General features: G+C 45.5%; 1 protein-coding gene across 1 annotated transcript in view; it reads left to right on the forward strand.

The window, feature by feature from the left end:
* szt2 (SZT2 subunit of KICSTOR complex) overlaps positions 1-21619 on the forward strand; it is a gene marked incomplete at its 5' end in the record, with an annotated part of 217160 nt that overhangs the window by 161705 nt on the left and 33836 nt on the right. Inside the window, 5 exon segments of the mRNA XM_084308487.1 lie at positions 10030-10294; positions 11095-11174; positions 16461-16586; positions 18803-18999; positions 19400-19496. Of these exon segments, the coding sequence (XP_084164613.1) occupies positions 10030-10294; positions 11095-11174; positions 16461-16586; positions 18803-18999; positions 19400-19496 (765 nt within the window).

Consider the following 21619-nt stretch of genomic DNA (forward strand, 5'->3'; position numbering starts at 1 on the left):
TTAATATTGTTACTTAATACAGTGTCTAAAAGGAAGAAGAGGAATTCTTCCTTAGCTACTGTTTTATATCACAATGACAAAAAGTGATTTAATATGTTAGCATGACATTTTAGTCTAATGCTAACCTTCTTTATGCAATTTGCATACAGGACAAACAGGTCCACTGACGACGCGGTCTCCCAGGTACTGCACAGCACCCTCTCCCACCTTGACCGCCAGAAGGGGGGCTATGTGAGACTGTTGTTCATTGACTACAGCTCAGCGTTCAACACCATAGTCCCCACCAGACTGGTGGACAAGCTGATCGAGCTGGGTCTGAGCTCCGCTCTGAGCGCCTGGGTACTGGACTTTTTTTTTTTTTTTTTTTTTTTTTTTTTCCCCCTCCTTTTTCCTCCGATTTTCTCCCATCCCAATGTTAGTCGTTATGCCAATTCCCAATCCCCTTCCTGGTCGCTGCGCACTTACCCCCCACAGTCGTTCTGGGAGAGTGGAGGCTACCACGTGCTTCCTCCGACACACGTCCAGCCAATCAACCGCTTTTTTTCACCTGGCAGCGCGGATTCTCACTGAGAGGGCGTAGCGTGTGTGTAACTGAGGGGTACAATTCCCTGACTGTATTAATCAAGTATGGTATCATTAAACCACTACCGTCTTATGTACATTATACTGGCCATACCGTACACGAGTATATGATGAGAACACTTCCCCACAATGAATCGGTTCTACACAAAGTTGTCTTTAAGTATTTATTAGCAGCAAGAATACATAATATACTTTAATTGAATGCACTTGTAAGGCAAAGGAATGTGCGTAGGCAAATCAATAATGAATGTCCATTCTCATATTACGCATGAGATAATAATACAACTTGAATATTAGGAATTATATCTAGGGGATACTGGTAGGGGGGTTCCTACCGGTTGTAAGCCAGCAGGGGGAGGCAATGCTCTAATACAAAGTCTGGTTCCACGGGGACTCAATAAGCTCCTGCTCGGGGAGGCGGTATTACTCCCTGGATCAGCGGACGAAAGGCAGCCGCTGTAATCCCAGTATGCGTGCAGCACAGGTGGAAGCCGGTCAGCCTCTCCAATAGAGACGGGCTCGAATGATGTTCCTCACGGGCAGGTCCCACAGCAGTGGGTGTAGACGATTCTTCTCCGCTCTAACAGCCTGGTTCAAAGCAATAAGAATAATAATCCAGCCGGAGAGGGGCTCTGCATTCACCGGTGTAGATCCTCCGGTGCGCGGTACTTCACATTAACTAAGTTGAACTTGACGTTATTCAACTAAGCTCTGATACTTTACTATCCTATTCGCACGCGGCTATAAGTGTTCTATTTAGACGCACAGTTGCTCACTTCACTTGGTCTTTGACTCGTGATGAAGGCTTACTAGTAAGGAGCGAACGATACGTTGAACAAACGTATTAGGATAAAACAAGACTCTATTTTGGGGCAATACGGGCCCACTTCACAGCACGTTGTATCGTAGTGTGAGGCTTCAACTTGTTACTAAGACTCGAACTGAACTGAACTGAACTACTTCTGTATTCACCTGCGCCATATTTATATGTACGGGGAATAAACTAGTGCCAACCTCATTTCTGTCTCGTAGTCCTGGGCAGAACCGGGCATGTACAGACATGTCTTGACGGTAGCTTTGAACTCGACTCTGGAGGTAAGACACTGGCGCTGGTGGAACGCCATCCAATAAGAGAACGAAACACTATGGTCTGCACTGGGTTAAAGGGATATTCCGTGTATATGTACAAAGAATACACAAGGGATATCAAACGATATACAAATATTATGCAATATATATCAATCAATAAATACATATATTCGGTTTAATCTGACCCTTTGTAACAGCCGCCTCCTAATTAGTCCCACCTAATTAGCTAAGCAGAGACATATTAACCGCACTGTCCACTACTCAATGTCCGTTGTGAGGGTAGGCAGTTCACAAAGTCAGGGGTCATGGTCGTCATTAAGCGAGTCGGGGAGCCTTGGCGACTCTATCAGCCTCGCCACGGGTCGGTTGTATGTCCGCCCTTGGCCGAGCACTTCTGCCACTCTGACCTTTCCGTCGGCACCAGTGGTCACTTTGCTTACGCGGCCGGCCGGCCACGCAGCTCGGGGTAGTGACTGGTCTATGGTCATGACGACTGGACGGGATGAAGGGGGGCTTAGGAGGAAGCGGGCCTGAGACTGCTTTGATCTGTGCTTGGCTGTGCCTCCTCCTCCTCCGTCTGTTTCTCTTGTTTGCTCTGTACCCCGTCTGAGGAGGGGCCGGTTCCGGCCGCCCCGTCAAGGAGTCGCTTGGGGTGCTGGGTTCGAGGTCAGCTACGTCTGAAGCGCAGCTGAGGGGGGTGGAGTTCCGAACTCCCTCTGGTGCCCACGGTTCTCTCACGGGCCTCTCGCTTAATGTCAATAGCCTCTGCTGTACGAGGGAGTGGCCGGGGTCGCTCGCCTTTGTGTGTAGGCAGCGTGTAGACGTGGGTTGACTGTCAAGTCCGTAGAGGGGGCCCTGGAGCGTCCATCCCAGTCGGGTCTGAACCGCGACTGGGCATCCTTTGGGTCCGATGTGGGCCGCCTCAATTGGGAGAATGAGGTCCGCGTGGTCGGAGCCGATGAGCAGGGTCGGTGTGGCGCCGTCGATAAGCGGTATAGGTAGTTGACGTAGGTGCACATACTTAGCCATCAGCTGTGGGATGGGGTAGGTGTACTGAGACAGGCCTATGTCGTGGCTGGTGAAGACGTTGGTTATACTATACTGCTTCTCGGGCTGGTCCACCGCTGCTATCTTGAAGGAGACCCTTTCACCTGTTATGGTCTTCTGGTCCCTTCTGATGGTGCGTATGGTCATGGTATCTTTGACACCCCGCAGGCCCAACTGGGCTGCTGCGGAAGCGAGGAGGAGAGTCTTTTCAGACCCATCGTCCAGGACGGCGTAAGTGTCCAGGACCTTGTCCTCGTAGCTCAGGAGCACTCTGACCACTTTGAGGAGCACTCGGGGGGTCCCGCTCTGCTTGGGGTCTATGTGGAGCACTCCTGTCTCGGGGGGGTTGTCACCTGTCTGTGGTGACACAGAATCTATATGGTGCGAGTCGCACCGTGACTCCCAGTGTCTGCTGTAGCAGTCGGGACACCAGGGAGCGGTCTGGTGGAACTTTGGTACTGGTGCCACCGCCTCGGCATGGTACATTACCGCGACGGGCCCACTCTGTTGTCCTGGCTGACGCCTGTTGATGTCATGCAGGACCTCCAAGTGGGTGCCACCGCACCTGCTGCACTTCTTCTTCAAGCGGCACTCAGCTGCTAGGTGGCTGCGCGCGCAGCGGAAGCAGCGGCGGTGGTCCTTGATCCACTGACTCACCTCGTCCGTGGTCAGCTTCCCGAAAGTGTCGCATTGGTACAGCCGATGTTCTCCCTCACAGTACTGGCACTCAATCTTCCACTGGTCCTCTTTCGTCGAGGGGGTGTGGTGGTTCTTGTGCTGCGGTACTGATTCGGCTTGGTGCATAACGGTCACCAACCGGCGGTTATCCGTTGATCCCCGAGGTCCGAGTCTTGGGCTTGGTCCACTCCATACGAACGTGTCGAGTCGTAGGCTACTGACCTCCCTGGCGAGGAACTCAGATAGGTCTAGGAGGGATGCCTCTGGACCGTTGGGGTCGCGGTAGTCTCTCTGCCGCTGAAAACGCTCTTGTCGGGCGGGAGGGAGCTTCTCTAGTATCCTCTCTACATTAGAGTTAGCGTACAGTTCATAGATCCCCTTTTCCTTTTGGGACCCCAGCATCCCTACCAGGGACTGTACCTTGATAGCGAGGTCATCTAATGCTCTGTTGTCTCTGGCTGGGGGGAGACGGTCAATGTCTCTTATCTCCTGTATCACGTAGTCCCATATGCGTCCATAACGTTGGTCGAGGGCTACTAGAGCCGCGGTGTATGGGGTAGTAGAGCTGGAATATGCCAGCGCTATATTGTGCGCTCTGGGCACCTTCAGGTGCTTGAGTAGGATAGCATACTTGTACGGTTCATCTGGTACGTCGGACAGCATAGTCTCTAAGCACATTCGTAGCTCTGTGTACTGTGCTCTGTTCTCGTGTGTGAAGTCCGGGAACGTCGGTGTGCCAAGGTACGATGCCATGGATGACTGGCACATCGGTGAGCGTTGGGGAAGAGGCCTCCTGGGCGAGTCTCCCTGTGCGTGTCGTCTTGGGCTGGTACTTGGTGGGTACCAAGGGCCGGGTACCCAGGTGCTGTTCCTCGGGGCTGGCGGTGCGTCAAACTCACCCGTGAGTTGAGTCGGGGGTTTGTAGCGCAGGGCCTCGGGGCTGACTTCTGGGCTGTACTGGGCCTTCTGGTCCAGAGTACGTTGCTGCTGGTCGGGGCTGTACTGGGCCTCCTGGTCCAGCGTACGTTGCTGCTGGTCGGCTTGACATTCCTCCTCTTCCTCCTCCTCTCCCTCTGCTAGGACCTGGAGTCTTCTGTTCAGTCTCTCGGCGTGGTCCGGTTCTTCCCGGTTGCTGGGTCTCGTATGGACCGGCCGGGGAGGGGGTTCGGAGACGTGGACAGGATCCTCCTGTTGGCGGGGTCCCGGGTCGCTTGGTCGGGTAGGGGAATGTGTCCTAGACCCTTGTCGTGACGATCTCCGGGAGCTCCGTGCGGAGTGAGGGGGTGTCGCCATGGTAATCAATTTGTCCATCAGCTGCGCCTGCAGCCGGTCGCGCTCTGTCTCGCGCTGGGCATGGGCGGCGTCGCGCGCTGCTTCGCGCTGGGCATTGGCGGCGTCGCGCTGCGCATTGGCTGCGGCGTGCTGCGCATCGGCGCGGCTTCTCTCAATGTTCTCTTCTGTCTGGAGGCGTCTGGTCTCCAGTCTTATGCGGTCGTCTTCACTCCTTTGTTGCGCCTGGAAGCGCTCTCGCTCGGCTGCAAAATGTTCGCGCTCGCGCGTCTGTTGCGCTTGAAGTCGATCGCGTTCGGTGGAGGCTGCCAGGGTGGCGATGAGTGCCTGCGCCAGCATCTTGTCCGCCTCGCTGGGGGAAGACGCTGGTCGAGGTGATCGGCTTCCGGCAGTGCTCGTTGGAGATCTGTTCTCCGGGCGCGCCCCGAGGTCCGTCTCCTGGGCGCGCTTCTCTTCTGGTAGTGGGTCGGGTTCCGTCCCTGGAGCGCTTTCTTTATCCTGGAGCTCTCCGGGGGCTGTCCCGTTGGCGTTGTCTGGGGGTAAAGTCATGTCATGTCCCTCCTGGTCCCCCCTGTGAGCTTGGTCAATTACGTTAGAACCCACTAGGGTCTCTACTGGCGGGGTAGCCTGGTCGGTAGGGTTGGACATAATTTTACTATCCGCTTTAGTTACTTTATCCGTATTTAACTTCCTTTTAAAGCTAGGTATTGGACTGACAGTGTATGCCTCTAGATAGGGAGGTGGCTGCCGTCTGCGCTGCGGGCGTTCTAGCTTAGGAGAACCGTTTGTGGAGTGTTCATCATCGGCCATGTTAATATTAATATTATATTAATATTACGCTAATTCTTATCCGGGGCTCGAAGGACCAATTGTAACTGAGGGGTACAATTCCCTGACTGTATTAATCAAGTATGGTATCATTAAACCACTACCGTCTTATGTACATTATACTGGCCATACCGTACACGAGTATATGATGAGAACACTTCCCCACAATGAATCGGTTCTACACAAAGTTGTCTTTAAGTATTTATTAGCAGCAAGAATACATAATATACTTTAATTGAATGCACTTGTAAGGCAAAGGAATGTGCGTAGGCAAATCAATAATGAATGTCCATTCTCATATTACGCATGAGATAATAATACAACTTGAATATTAGGAATTATATCTAGGGGATACTGGTAGGGGGGTTCCTACCGGTTGTAAGCCAGCAGGGGGAGGCAATGCTCTAATACAAAGTCTGGTTCCACGGGGACTCAATAAGCTCCTGCTCGGGGAGGCGGTATTACTCCCTGGATCAGCGGACGAAAGGCAGCCGCTGTAATCCCAGTATGCGTGCAGCACAGGTGGAAGCCGGTCAGCCTCTCCAATAGAGACGGGCTCGAATGATGTTCCTCACGGGCAGGTCCCACAGCAGTGGGTGTAGACGATTCTTCTCCGCTCTAACAGCCTGGTTCAAAGCAATAAGAATAATAATCCAGCCGGAGAGGGGCTCTGCATTCACCGGTGTAGATCCTCCGGTGCGCGGTACTTCACATTAACTAAGTTGAACTTGACGTTATTCAACTAAGCTCTGATACTTTACTATCCTATTCGCACGCGGCTATAAGTGCTCTATTTAGACGCACAGTTGCTCACTTCACTTGGTCTTTGACTCGTGATGAAGGCTTACTAGTAAGGAGCGAACGATACGTTGAACAAACGTATTCGGATAAAACAAGACTCTATTTTGGGGCAATACGGGCCCACTTCAAAGCACGTTGTATCGTAGTGTGAGGCTTCAACTTGTTACTAAGACTCGAACTGAACTGAACTGAACTACTTCTGTATTCACCTGCGCCATATTTATATGTACGGGGAATAAACTAGTGCCAACCTCATTTCAGTCTCGTAGTCCTGGGCAGAACCGGGCATGTACAGACATGTCTTGACGGTAGCTTTGAACTCGACTCTGGGGGTAAGACACTGGCGCTGGTGGAACGCCATCCAATAAGAGAACGAAACACTATGGTCTGCACTGGGTTAAAGGGATATTCCGTGTATATGTACAAAGAATACACAGGGGATATCAAACGATATACAAATATTATGCAATATATATCAATCAATAAATACATATATTCGGTTTAATCTGACCCTTTGTAACAGTGTGGAAGGATCACACTATCCCACTCAGATCCTATCCGCGCTTAGCAGGCGCCCCGACCGAACTGTAGGAGTCGCTGTTTACAACGACCCGGACCCACCCCGCCAGCTTCTCCCACCCTCTAATACTGCCAATTGTATTAGTGTGAACGGCCAGCCAAGCTGGTGACAACCCCGGAGCTTTGAGCTGGATTCGAACAGGCGAGGGTACTGGACTTTCTGAGTGAAAGACCCCAGGCGGTCAGGGTGGGGGGTCAGACCTCCAACACCATCACCCTGAGCATCGGGTCCCCCCAGGGCTGTGTTCTGAGCCCCCTGCTGTACTCACTCTACACACAGTGGCCAAGTTCAGCTCCAACTCCATAGTGAAGTTTGCAGACGACACAGTGGTGGTGGGGCTGATCTCGGACAACGAGGACAGGCTTTAAGTACCTGGGGGTCCACATCTCAGAGGATCTGACATGGTCAACACACATAGACACAGTCTTAAAAAAGGCGAAGCAGCGCCTCTACCACCTGAGACAGTTAAGGAAGTTCAGAGTATCTGGGAAGATACTCCAGTCCTTCTACTCCGGAGCTGTAGAGGGCATCTTGACTGGAAACATCACTGCCTGGTATGGAAACAGCACGGCACAGGACAAGAAGGCCCTACAGAGAGTGGTGCGCTCAGCCGAGCGTACCACGGGTATTGCACTACCTCCCCTGCAGGTTCTATACAACAAGAGGTGCAAATCCAGAGCCTGCAGAATAATGAAAGACCCTCACCACCCCAACAACAGCCTGTTCTGCCTGCTGAGGTCAGGCAGACGCCTGCGAACCCCAGCTACTAGGACAGAGAGGCTTCGGCTCAGCTTCTTCCCCCAGGCCATCAGAGCCTTGAACACTGAACTCTCCACACACAAGCACACATGAGCACACACACGACACGCACGCTGTACACGCTCGCACACTAGCAGCCACGTTAACATGAGCAAGCACACACTCATGCTGCACACGCCCACACTTATGGCCACAAAGGAAATGTCACTTTAAAAATAGTATAGCAACAGTAACAGTGTATTGCACTACCAAAGGACCTAGCATGTCCTCCATGCTCTGTAAATAAACTATGTACAAATACCGAGATGCCCCACTATGTTACCTGTTTATTGCACAATGTTGTTTTATTGGATTCTATTATATGTTGTACTACTGTATTGCACATTGTTGCGGGCAAGACCACCCGCATTTCATTGTATACTTGTATGCCGTGACAAATACAACTCTTGACTTGACTTGACTTAATTGTATGTGTGTTTAAGACACATTTTCAGATCCACTGGAAGCCTATGGCAGTGATGGATCAGTAGGAAATAACGACCAAACAGTAAAAGATGAAAAAAATAACTTTTATATCAAGGCAAGAATGACTTGGAACCAATATGTCCAACAAGTCCATGTTTCATTTGGCTGCTTTAATGTGTTGGTTTGATAGGAATAAGTTGTCTCTTAATGAAAACAAAACAAAATGTATGGTATTTGGTGGTGTTCCTACCGACTGTGAAATTAAACTGAATTTAAATGGAACCGAAATTGAAAGAGTATATGAAACAAAATTCTTAGGTGTGATTATAGATCACAAACTCTGTTGGAAGCCACATATACAATATATCAAAGGTAAATTAGCCAAATCTGTTGGCATTCTGTACAAAACAAGGGAGCTGTTAAACCAGAAATGTTTGCATATATTGTATTTTTCACTTGTGGTGCCATACATGTCATATTGTGTTGAGGTCTGGGGGAATATTTATAAAACAAATATAGATCCTATTATTAAACTACAGAAAAGAGCTATTAGAATAATAAATAAAGCTAGTTATCTTGAATCGACAAATCCATTATTCATAAAGTCCTGCACATTGAAATGTGTAGATATGGTTTACATAAAAACCTTGGAGATCATTTTTCGTGCTAAGAGTAAGAACCTACCAGCTTGTATTCAATGTCTCTTTCAACCAAGAGAAGGAAAGTATAATTTAAGAGGGTTGTGTATTCTTAAAACATATAAAAAGGTAAGAACCAACGTAAAAGCTAGATGTGTTTCAATTTTGGGAGTTAAATAGTGGAATAGTCTTAGTGACGGGTTGAAGTTGTGTACTTCTCAGGGGAGATTTAAAAAGGCCCTGAAGGATAAAAGAATTCAGGAGTACAGTTGAGTAAAACATCAAACATTTATTTTCTCTTTTCTTTTTTCTCTTAAAGAAAAAGAAAAAAAATTATATCTTGCAGCATATTTTAAATTTGTCTTTCTTATATTAAAGTATATTTAGTTTTTAAGAATTGTAAAGGATAGGCAAAAATAAGCATGTGCTTCAGCCTATTCCTTTTTTCGGTCATTGAGTTTGGATTTTGTGTGCGAGCTTACTTTGAATATGTACATTTGTGATTTTTTCTTTTTTTCTTTTCCTTTTGAAAGTCCACACATGTGCGCTTTTGATTTATCTGTAAACAAAGACCGAAAATAAAACTATTCATTCATTCATGTTCTTATGCCTCACCTTTGTTGTGAACCAGAGAGCAAATGCTTACATAAATATGCAGCCCAGTGTTTTTATAATGCCATGGAATACACTAACCAGGAAACTGAATTCAATATGGCTTGTGTGGAGTTAATACATACAAGAAGGAAGCTTTGACTTGAGGCTCGTTACTTGTTAACCTGTTATCCTCATGCCAAGTCCTCGGAAGGGGGCCTTGGGTCATCCTCTTCAATCATTAAATCCTGCCAGCCTTCTCTCTCTCTGTCTCTGTCTCTCTCTCTCTGTCTCTGTCTCTGTCTCTCTCTCTCTCTCTGTCTCTCTCTCTCTCTCTCTCTCTCTCTCTCTCTCTCTCTCTCTCTCTGTCTCTGTCTCTGTCTCTCTCTCTCTCTCTCTCTCTCTCTCTCTCTCTCTCTCTCTCTCTCTCTCTCTCTCTCTCTAGTTTGTGTATGCACATACTGTGAACGAGCAAATACGTTTAAACAAATATACTGGATGTTGCAAGAGCCAGGAAATCTATGCAGCTTAAAACAATGTCCCTCTCTGTCTCTACCCTCTTTTCCTCTCCCTCCCTCTCTCTCTCTCTCTCTCTCTCTCTCTCTCTCTCTCTCTCTCTCTCTCTCTCTTTCTCTCTCCTGCTCCTTCCCCCACCCCCCCCCCCTCTCTCTCTCTCAGCAGGACCCCAACCCGTTCCTCAGTCCTGCCATGGAACCAGACGCTCTGCTGCGTAGTCCTGTCCCTCCTGTGCCCAGTAAGGACAGTGGGAGGCTGGGTGTCTCCGGGCGTAGCCTGGCCCCGCTGCACTTCCCCTCAGAGCTGCTTCCCTTTGACGAGGCGCTGAGGGACATTGCCGCGGGCCGACCCCTGGCCTGCGCTCAGGACGGGGACACGGTGGCTCGGCACGGAGCCCAGCTCCTGGAAGTGAAGGCAGCCGAGCGCAGAGGTCAGATATAGATATTCAGTAGATATACATAGATATACAGTAGATATACATATACTGTACAGATCCAGCTCCTAGAAATCGCACCTCTACTACTGCAGTACTCATGCACCATTAACCTGGCAGTGCTGTTAACGAGGTGTGAACTTGCAGTAGAGGTGCGATTTTTAAGAGCTGGATCTGTAGATATAGATATATACCGGTATATAGATATACATATAGATATACAGTAGATATAAATATAGATATACAGTAAATATAGAGATATATATATATATATATATATATATATATATATATATATAGATAGATAGATAGATAGATAGATAGATAGATAGATAGATAGATAGATAGATAGATAGATAGATATCGACATAGATATAGATACAGCGGGGGGGCGGGTGGTTCGACCAGCCGGCTGTGTAGTGATGATATTGCCCGGTCTCTGAGTGATCTCGTCGGGGAGCTGCAGATCGCCGATAACATTATCGGATTGTTGTAAATACAATACAACGTCAACTGAAACAGTTTGTGGTTGGGGTGGTTTGGGTCTTTGATAATCCTGTGGGCTTTACTGACACACCGTCCCTTGTATATATCCAGGATGGAGAGAAGCTCACATCCACTGATGTTCTGGGCTGTCCTCGCGACCCTCTTTAGCGCTTTGCGTTTGAGGGCAGCAGTTTCCTTACTGATGCATCAGTATGACAGGCAGGCAGATAGGCAGGGACTGTCAGGCAGAGGGACAGGAACCACCCTGGGACTGAAACCCGGTGTGTCTGTGTGTCTTTATCTTCCAACAGAACTGGAGAAACAGATGAAGATTGAGAACCTGTTTGTGACTTGGCAACAGAGGTCAGCTCAGTCCAACATGCCCATCTCCGTAAGTACCCCAACTCACATCACACGCATTCTCTCGCTCTCTCACTCTCTCGCTCCCCCCCCCCCCCCCCCCCCCCCCCATGGTGATTGTTAACACATGATAGTGAGAAAAGAAAGAGACCTGCCACCAGCACATCATCATCAGTGGTATAGTGATGATGTATCAATCAATGTATTCTGTCAATATGTTCATCAGGGCTGTAACCTCAGCCCTATACTCTTCAATATATATATTAATGAATTTGCTACTATACTAGAAAAGTATTCTGTCTCCAGAATCAGGAAGTGAAATGCCTGCTCTTTGCAGATGACCTGGTCCTGCTGTCCCCCACAGCAGAACGCCTACAACAGAGTCTGGATCTGCTAGACAGCTAGAGCATTACTGTCAGACCTGGGCCAAAAAGTAAACCCCAAAAAGACCAAAATAATGATATTCCAAAAAAGATCCAGATCTCAAGACATTCTACCAAAGTTCTCAATTGGTACAAGACAGAATACTGCACACATTACACCTATTTAGGATTAAAGCTAAGTTAAACTGTACATGTTAATGAAGCAGTCAATGAGCTAAGAGGGAAACCACGCCGGGCTTTCTATGCCATAACAAAAATATACAAACAGAAATACCAATTCGAATTTGGTAAAAATGTATTGAATGTGTTATTGAACCAATTGCACTCTATGGCAGTGAGGTGTTGAGTCCACTTACAAAACAAGACTTTACTCAATGGGATAAACACCCCATTGAGACCCTGCATGCAGAGTTCTGTACGATTCTCCTACATGTCCAGAGGAAAACTACAAACAATGGTCCTCATTCTCGAACGAACATATACGTAAAAGTTACCAAGAAATTCCTTTGTAACTGTTTACTAGGGGTGGGGGAAAAAATCGATACGTAGTAGTATCGCGATACTTTGCGTGGCGATACTGTATCGATACAGGGTACAAGTATCGATATTTAATTCATAAAAAATAAAATATATTTTTTTTTGTATAAGGAGGTTGCATTGTTCATTTCAATACCTGTAATAGTACAGTAGTCCACACACACATGTGCATTCAGTTAAGTTGGAATATGACTAATACAAACAGTTCAGTTTGTCAGGTACATGCAACACAGATTACAGTGTTTACATCTGTCTGCTTGAGAAAATACCATGTTCTGCAATAAAAATGATTGTGACAAGTGAGATGAACAGACTGAACTTTATTTTATTAGATAAAACATGTTGACAAAGTTTTACTTTGCAGTTGAAAAAAGGTAATAAATAAAATTTTATAAAAAAAAATAAAAACGCAATACTCAGTGTATATATTTTGTATCGCAATACTATCATGACGCAAGTATCGTGATAGTATCGTATCGTGAGGTCTCTGGCGATTCCCACCCCTACTGTTTACGTACTTATTCGGTATTCTTGAACGGCTTCGTATTGTCAATTCTTTGTAGGATTTACATCAGAGTCATGACGTGACTCAATACAAATATTGTTGTATTTATTATCATTATAAGTATTTAATTCCGCGGATGTCTGAAGTGACGGCAATCCCCAATTACTTGTCCCAGAGAAAGCTGTTCCAAACTCGGGTGCACGCCAATACATCGAGACAGTCGTATTTATTATCATTATAATTATTTAATTTCACGGATGTCTGTAGAGCCATGTCAAGAGCCAATCGTGCAGTCGTTCAGTATTGACATTACTAAATGAGATGTCATGCTAATATGTCATGTTCTACAGTAGAACTTACTATAATACCTTATAAAAGAAGTAATTAGAATAATAGAAGCCTACTTTGCTGGAACGCACGTATACTGTGTGTGTGTGTGTGTGTGTGTGTGTGTGTGTGTGTGTCCGCGCGCTGAGGCTGCCTCATCATTATCAAGCCCTGCAGTGCCAAGAGCTGAGAAGAATTAGGAACCCCCTTACCCAGCTGGTCCTGAGGAGTCTACAAACCTGCTCTATTAACACACCTCAGGAACAGAACACATCACCAATCAGAATCAAATTACTACACAGTTAAAACAAAACGACATCACCTATTGGAAAACAGAAGCACAGAGCAAACTGCAGTGCTATCTGGCTCTAAATGGACAGTACACCATAGCAGATTATTTTAGCATAGTGACTGATCAACAACTAAAAAGAACCTTGACAAAATACAGACTGAGTGAGCACAGCCTCGCTATTGAAAAGGGGAGACACAGGAAAACATTGCTTCCTGCAGAGCAAAGGCTGTGCCGTCATCCTCAATGAGCCTGAAACAGAGCTACACTTCCTCACCAAGTCAAGTCATGTCAAGAGTTTTTATTTTATATTTTTTTCACACCATATGTGAAAAATAAAAAACACACATTTTGAAACATTTTAATTAATAACTAAATGTTTTCTTAAACTATCAGATACAGAAAAATGACCAGTCCTACTAGGGGAGGACTCACACTGTGAGCTAGCAGCAGTCTATGTTTCTGCCTGAGGGACCGTGAGTGACACCTAACACACGTTTATGCTGTAATATCTGTTTTCTAATTCATATTTAATGTTAATGTTAATCATTTGTTTTGGCAACATGTACATGTTACGTCATGCCAATAAAACCATTTGAATTTAAATGTAATAGTGTGTGAGATATCATCCCTGTGTTTGCTTCGGATTAGGCCTAGCATTCTCTAGCACTCTCTCTGCATTTTGTCTTTAATGAGCTGATTGGCTGGAGGGACCAGCTCTCTTTCTTTCTCCTTCTCTCTCTTCTCTCATTTTCTCTCTCTCTCTCTCTCTCTCTCTCTCTCTCTCTCTCTCTCTCTCTCTCTCTCTCTCTCTCTCTCTCTCTCTCTCTCTCTCTCTCTCTCTCTCTTTCATTTCTATCTCATCTCCCCTCTCTCTCCCTCATTCTCTCTCATTTCTCTCATTTCCCTCCCTCTCTCTCTCCTCTCTCTCTTTATTATTGCTCTATATATATCCTATCCTTCTTTCCTTTCTTTCTCCTTCACCCTCCCTCTCTCTCCTTTCTCTCTCCCCTTCTCTCTACCCCCTTCTCTCTCATCTCCCCCTCTCTCCCATATTCCTCATTCTCTCTATCATCTCCCTCCCTCTCTCCTTATCTTCCATTCTCTCTCCTCTCTCCCCTATCTATCTCAAATCTCTCTACCTCCCGCTTTCTCCTCTCTCTCTTTATCCTTCTATATATCCCTCTCTCCTCTCTCTCTCGCTCTCATTCTGTCTCTCCTTCTCTCTCTCGTTCTCCTTTTCTCTCATTCTCCTTCTCTCTCTACTCTCTATCTCTCTTTCTCCTTATCTATCTCTCTATATATATCTCCTCTCTCTCATTATCTCCTCTCTCTATATATATATATATATATATATCTCATCTCCCTTTCTCTCCTTCTCTCTCTTTCTCCTTCTCTCCCTTTCACTTTATCTCTCCTCTCTCCTTCTCCTTATCGCTCTCTTTCTCTGTCTATCTCTCCTTTCTTTATTTTTCCTTCTCTTTCCCCTTTATCTATCACATTCTCTCTCTCTTTCTACTTCGCTCTCTCTCTCCTCTCTTTTTCCCTCTCTCTCTCTCCTTCTCTCTCTCAGATCAATGTTTCATCCATTACCGCCCAGCAATGGTGTTCCCTTCCCTTCTCTCCTTCCCTCTATACCCCCCCCTTTATGGAACTACGGATGCCTGCTCGTCTGATATTGATTAGATATGAGCGGATAGATACCTGCTCGTCTGATTGATTAGATATGAGTGGAGATGCCTGCCCGCCTGATTGATTAGATATGAGTGGAGAGATGCCTGTTGGTCTGATGTATTAGATATGGATGGAGAGATGCCTGCTTGTCTGATTTATTAGATATGGATGGAGAGATGCCTGCTTGTCTGATTTATTATATATGAGTGGAGAGATGCCTGCTTGTCTGATTTATTAGATATGAGTGGAGAGATGCCTGCTGGTCTGATTGATTAGATATGAGTGGAGATGCCTGCTGGTCTGATTGATTAGATATGTTAGATATGAGTGGAGAGATGCCTGCTCATCTGAGATACCATCAGCAGGCCTCATTCCTCCCCTCCTTTATCCCTTCTTATTGCTGTGTCTGATCTGCCGCGTACAAACCTCCATCCTGTCAAACCTCATGCATGGAGGATAATGACATGTCAATGAGAGTGATTTGTTGCAGAGTAATGGAACGGAGGGGATGATGCCTTGTAATGTTTAATCTGATTCCCCCGTGTTGCTATGAGAGATGTCATAGTTAAATAGATATAATAAGTTCCATCTGAGTTTAGGGTATGATTACATTATGTAAGCAGACAATGATTTGCTGCTGCCTGCCTGTGTGTGTGTCTGTTTTGTGTCCCCCTGTGTGTGTGTGTCTGTGTGTGTGTTTGTGTGTATATGTAATATAATACACAATATTTAGATGGATTTTTTACCTATCTCGACATATATCCCATTCCCAATATCTGCTAATGTATGGAAAATAACATGTTAGGTAATCCTAATCAATGTTCATTGTATTACATGGTGGAGTGATACGCTATCGAGCTGAAACTTAAATATCATAGATACAATTTTATGAGAACTCTGACTTAATATTGGATTATATTTGCCTTAATTTATACAATGAATTGTATAAACGATACAATATCAGAGATAAATTACATACAATGAAAATGCGACGACAGTGGCTCAGGAGGTAGAGCTGGTCAGCTGGTAATCAGAAGGTTCCTGGTTTGATTCTGGATGGAGTGTCCTTGAGCAAGACACCTAACCCCTAAGTGCTCCGGATGAGCAGGATGGCACCTTGCATGGTCGCCTCCGCCGTCGGTGGGTCCATTTACCAGTTGCATGACATTCTGCCTCATTGTCCTCCCTTCCTTATCCACACGTGAATTCTGATTCTGACCTGGACATCCTGAGAGACAGAGTTGTGTTTGGGTTGACAGGTGGCTGACCTGGACATCCTGAGAGACAGAGTTGTGTTTGGGTTGACAGGTTGCTGACCTGGACATCCTGAGAGACAGAGTTGTGTTTGGGTTGACAGGTGGCTGACCTGGACATCCTGAGAGACAGAGTTGTGTTTGGGTTGACAGGTGGCTGACCTGGACATCCTGAGAGACAGAGTTGTGTTTGGGTTGACAGGTGGCTGACCTGGACATCCTGAGAGACAGAGTTGTGTTTGGGTTGACAGGTGGCTGACCTGGACATCCTGAGAGACAGAGTTGTGTTTGGGTTGACAGGTGGCTGATCTGAACATCCTGAGAGACAGAGTTGTGTTTGGGTTGACAGGTGGCTGACCTGGACATCCTGAAGCAGTCGTCTCGGCTGGTCCACTACTGCGCCACCCCTCTCCTCTTCGACCCCGTCTTCCGCAAGCAGATCCAAGAGGAGCAGGTCGTCCAACCACCAGTCAAGGTAAACCTTTTAGGGAATGGAGTTGGGAATTACGTTTAAATGTATATTACATTTTTATTTATTTCTGTTCAAATCCAGATTCAGAAAAGGCTATGATCTTATGACGGGTTCGTTTTCTAGACCTGGGGAGTGAGGTTCCACTATGATGTTCCCCCATTGTAGTCGCCCATTGAAGATCAAGTATGCAGCCAAAGCTTATTGTGTAGGTTCATAATATTTCACAGAGGTGTATATTATTACATCCTTATAGTGTTACAACCTATGAAGGTATAACATAATGTACATTATATACCTTTTTTCCTGTGGTCGATTAGTACTTTTTTATTTACATATTTTAAGCGTGATGGAGATGACATCCAGATACCCTGCTGGGAACCATCACTCTTTTCTTTTATACACATGCACATAACCCATATAACTCATGTACAATAATCGTATATATATTTATTCTTACCCTATATATATCCACATCCTTTTTACATATCTGTAGATAATATATCTATATCTGTACATATCCCTTACCTACTCTTACTAGTTGAGTATGACAGTATGACTTACTACCATAGTGTCTTTATACCTGTATCACTGTACATATTAATACTACAACTCTGTAGATACATCTGATTAGCACTATTACTCAGTAGTACTCGTTTATATATTTTATACCCAGTTTAATCACCTGTACATTGTATATTACTGTTGCACTTTACTGTTACTTTTACAGCACTTTGGTTGGATGCCAAACTTATTTTCGTTGTACTGTACTTGTGCTGCATGATGACAATGAATTAGGGTCTAATCATGGAACCACATCATAACCCCCATGACTCATGGAACCACATCATAACCCTAGCAGAACCCCCATGACTCATGGAACCACATCATAACCCCCATGACTCATGGAACCACATCATAACCCCCAGGACTCATGGAACCACATCATAACCCTAGCAGAACCCCCATGACTCATGGAACCACATCATAACCCCCATGACTCATGGAACCACATCATAACCCCCAGGACTCATGGAACCACATCATAACCCTAGCAGAACATTAGCAATACTATCCAAAATACATGGGTGTCAATTGGACAATAAAAAATCTCTTTCTCTTTCTCTCTATCTCTCTCTGTGTCTATGTCTCTCTCTCTGTGTCTGTCTCTCTCTATCTCTGTCTCTCTCTGTGTGTCTATGTGTCTCTCTCTCTGTCTCTCCTGTCTGTGTGTATATCTCTCCTCTCTCTGTGTCTATGTCTCTCTCTCTCTGTCTCTCTGTGTCTCTCTCTCTGTCTCCTGTCTATGTGTCTCTCTCTCCTCTCTCTGTATCTCTCTGTGTCTATTTCTCTCTCTGTCTCTCTCTCTGTGTCTATGTGTCTCTCTCTCTCTGTCTCTCTCTCTGTGTATATGTGTCTCTCTCTCTCTCTCTCTCTCTGTGTCTATGTGTCTCTCTCTCTCTCTCTCTCTCTCTGTGTATATGTGTCTCTCTCTCTGTCTCTCTCTTTGTGTCTATGTGTCTCTGTCTCTCTCTCTCTCTGTGTATATGTCTCTCTCTGTCTCTCTACACTTTGATGAACATTGTTGCTCAGCTGATAGAGTTGTGCCCTTCCTGATGGCTTGTCGTACAGAACTTGTAAGTCTTTGGATAAAAGCGTCAGCTAAATGACTAAATGTCTCTGTGTATATGTGTCTCTATCTGTCTCCTGTCTATGTGTGTCTCTCTCTCATCTCTCTGTATCTCTCTGTCTATTTCTCTCTCTGTCTCTCTCTCTGTCTATGTGTCTCTCTCTCTGTCTCTCTCTCTGTGTCTATGTGTCTCTCTCTCTCTGTCTCTCTCTCTGTGTATATGTGTCTCTCTCTCTGTCTCTCTCTCTGTGTCTATGTGTCTCTGTCTCTCTCTCTCTGTGTATATGTGTCTCTATCTGTCTCTCTCTGTGTCTATGTGTCTCTGTCTCTCTCTCTGTGTATGTGTCTCTCTCTGTCTCTCTCTGTGTCTATGTGTCTCTCCTGTCTGTGTGTCTCTCTCTCCTCTCTGTCTCTCTCTCTGTGTCTATGTGTCTCTGTCTCTGTCTCTCTCTGTGTATATGTCTCTCTCTGTCTCTCTCTGTGTATATGTGTCTCTATCTGTCTCTCCTGTCTGTGTGTCTCTCTCTCCTCTCTCTGTATCTCTCTCTGTGTCTATATATCTCTCTCTATCTCTGTGTGTCTCTGTGCTCAGAAGCGGCATCACTCCAATGACTCCATGGCGTCGGGCCGCGACCGCAGCTACAGCACGGACTCGAGCGACGCGGGCCGCCTGAAGGAGGAGCCCTGGCTGCAGGACATCTCCAGCACCTTCCTGCAGCAGTACGTCCAGTACCTGCAGAGCATGGGCTTCATCCTGGTGCAGGTCCGCCCGCAGTCCCCCGCACGCAGGTCTGTCAACATAACACAATAATAATAATAATAATACCATTTATTTGTAGTGCACTCTTCACAATGGAATCTCAGAGTGCTACAGGTTAAAAACAAAGCAAAGTTAAAGAAGAATAAAAATGAAAAGCAACAGATAAAATAGGCATGTCCCAAATACACAAAAGACAAGAAGTGGAGTTAGCCAAAGGCTCTATTAATTTACCTGCCTGGCTAAATAAAGGTTAAATAAATAGATAAAATAAATAAACTACCACCACCACGTCCTGCTCTGCTCTGGCCCCATGGATGTGTGAGATTCACTCTGCTGTGTGTCCCTCTCTCCCTCCACCTCCCTCCCTCCACCTCCCTCCCCCTCTCTCCCTCCACCTCCCTCTCCCTCCATCTCCCTGCCTCCCTACAGCACCGCTCGTGCTCGTGCCGCCATGCTGAGCTCCATGTCCTCTGAGGGGAGGATGTCCTTCTCCTACGTGAAGCAGAAGAGTGAGGACAGCCCAAAGGTTAGTTATCCACCTCCGACACTAGTTAGTTCTAAAGTTTAGTTATCCACCTCCGACTCTAGCTGGTTCTAAAAGTTTAGTTATCCACCTCCGACACTAGCTAGTTCTAAAGGTTAGTTATCCACCTCCGACTCTAGCTAGTTCCAAAAGTTTAGTTATCCACCTCCGACACTAGCTAGTTTCAAAAGTTTAGTTATCCACCTCCGACACTAGCTAGTTCCAAAAGTTTAGTTATCCACCTCCGACACTAGCTAGTTTCAAAAGTTTAGTTATCCACCTCCGACACTAGCTAGTTCTAAAAGGTTAGTTTTTTACCTCCGACACTAGTTAGTTCTAAAGTTTAGTTATCCACCTCAGACACTAGCTGGTTCTAAAAGGTTAGTTATCCACCTCCGACTCTAGCTAGTTCTAAAAGGTTAGTTATCCACCTCAGACACTAGCTAGTTCTAAAGGTTAGTTATCCACCTCAGACACTAGCTGGTTCTAAAAGGTTAGTTATCCACCTCCGACTCTAGCTAGTTCTAAAAGGTTAGTTATCCACCTCAGACACTAGCTGGTTCTAAAAGGTTAGTTATCCACCTCAGACACTAGCTAGTTCTAAAGGTTAGTTATCCACCTCAGACACTAGCTAGTTCTAAAGGTTAGTTATCCATCTCAGACACTAGTTAGTTCTAAAGATTAGTTATCCACCTCAGACACTAGTTAATTCTATAAGTATAAAGTATAATAAATCGCAAATTACTTTGGGTATGCAATTGTCAGGCGTTTTATGCTAAATGTGGGGTATGCTTGGGGATAACTATATATACAATCTTATACACTGTTATCTTCATTTTAAGGGTAAATTGGTTTTGCGGCTCCAGAGGAACTTTATTTTGTGGCAGGGGGGGAAATGGCTCTTTTGATGGTAAAGGTTGCTGACCCCTGCTATATAAGATATACCCTATAGCTATAAGTTATACCCTAGCTATATGATATACCCTAGCTATAAGATATACCATAGCTATAAGATTTTACATATCTATAAGATATACCATAGCTATATAAGATAAGCATGGGTCATCATCAGGGGTCACACGTCTTTGTGCCTATGAAATACAACCCATGTTTAAACAGTACAGAGTAGATTCAGAGACAGACTCAAAAACAACTCCAAGTTGCATTAACAATTTCATTGAATATAATTAGAATTCTACTCACTGAAGAACCACAATGGAAATAACCTTTCAAGCTTAACACTTTCTATGCCACTCACGAGTTTTCTCGGAATTATTAATATCTTGTTGAAAGCCACTCACGAGATTTCTCGGATTTTTTTTGTTTTTTGTTTTTTTAGCGATCTGAAATCATATTGCATCACGCGAGCCTACCCTAGTATACCCGAGCGCCGCCGGCGATCAGATGTGGAAAAAAGCGCCCCCCTATCGTCTCCCAGATGACATAAGGGATTTTGGAATGGACTCAATGAAAATGGATGGGGAAAAAAATCCTGTACTCCACATTTTCCAGTCCACTGATCCAGCCGGGGTTACCACAGTTCATTCTGGATCGTCTGAGCGCCGCGGATCATGAGTTCCTACTGTATCACGTTGGATCTATACACTTATCGATTTTTTCGAATGGTGATCAGGAATTGTAATATACCAGTTGGATACCATCTGATATCCGGTAAGGAATCTATGTTATCAGTGTTAGGATAATCAGACTTATTTTGATGAAGATATAAGCTGTTTTGTGAAATGGGCTCTTTCGGTTTCACTGTAAAAATCCGAGAGGAAATGAACACAGCGATTATCCGTGCGCGGCTCGAATGGGCGTGCGTGTATGTATAATATTGATCATCTAGCGTTTATTTGAAAACGATTCATAAATAGGCCGACAAATAACAACGTTCTGGAATATTCCAGTAAAAGACGATTATCATAGAATGCCCCAGAATGGACTGTTTTTTACCTCAAAACGGGTGCTTTGACGGGCAGATTAGACACATAGCCATAATTTAAAACATAGATTAGGCGATATTAAGCGTAACATTGGCGCCGATGGTGGCATTGAAGCGCTAACTCTGGCGCCACCTCGTGGCACTGAAAGTGTTAATGATTTATCCTTGATTATATATATAC

This window comes from Notolepis coatsorum (genome assembly GCF_963971535.1).
Source record: "Notolepis coatsorum genome assembly, chromosome: 2".
NCBI classification, from domain to species: Eukaryota; Metazoa; Chordata; class Actinopteri; order Aulopiformes; family Paralepididae; genus Notolepis; species Notolepis coatsorum.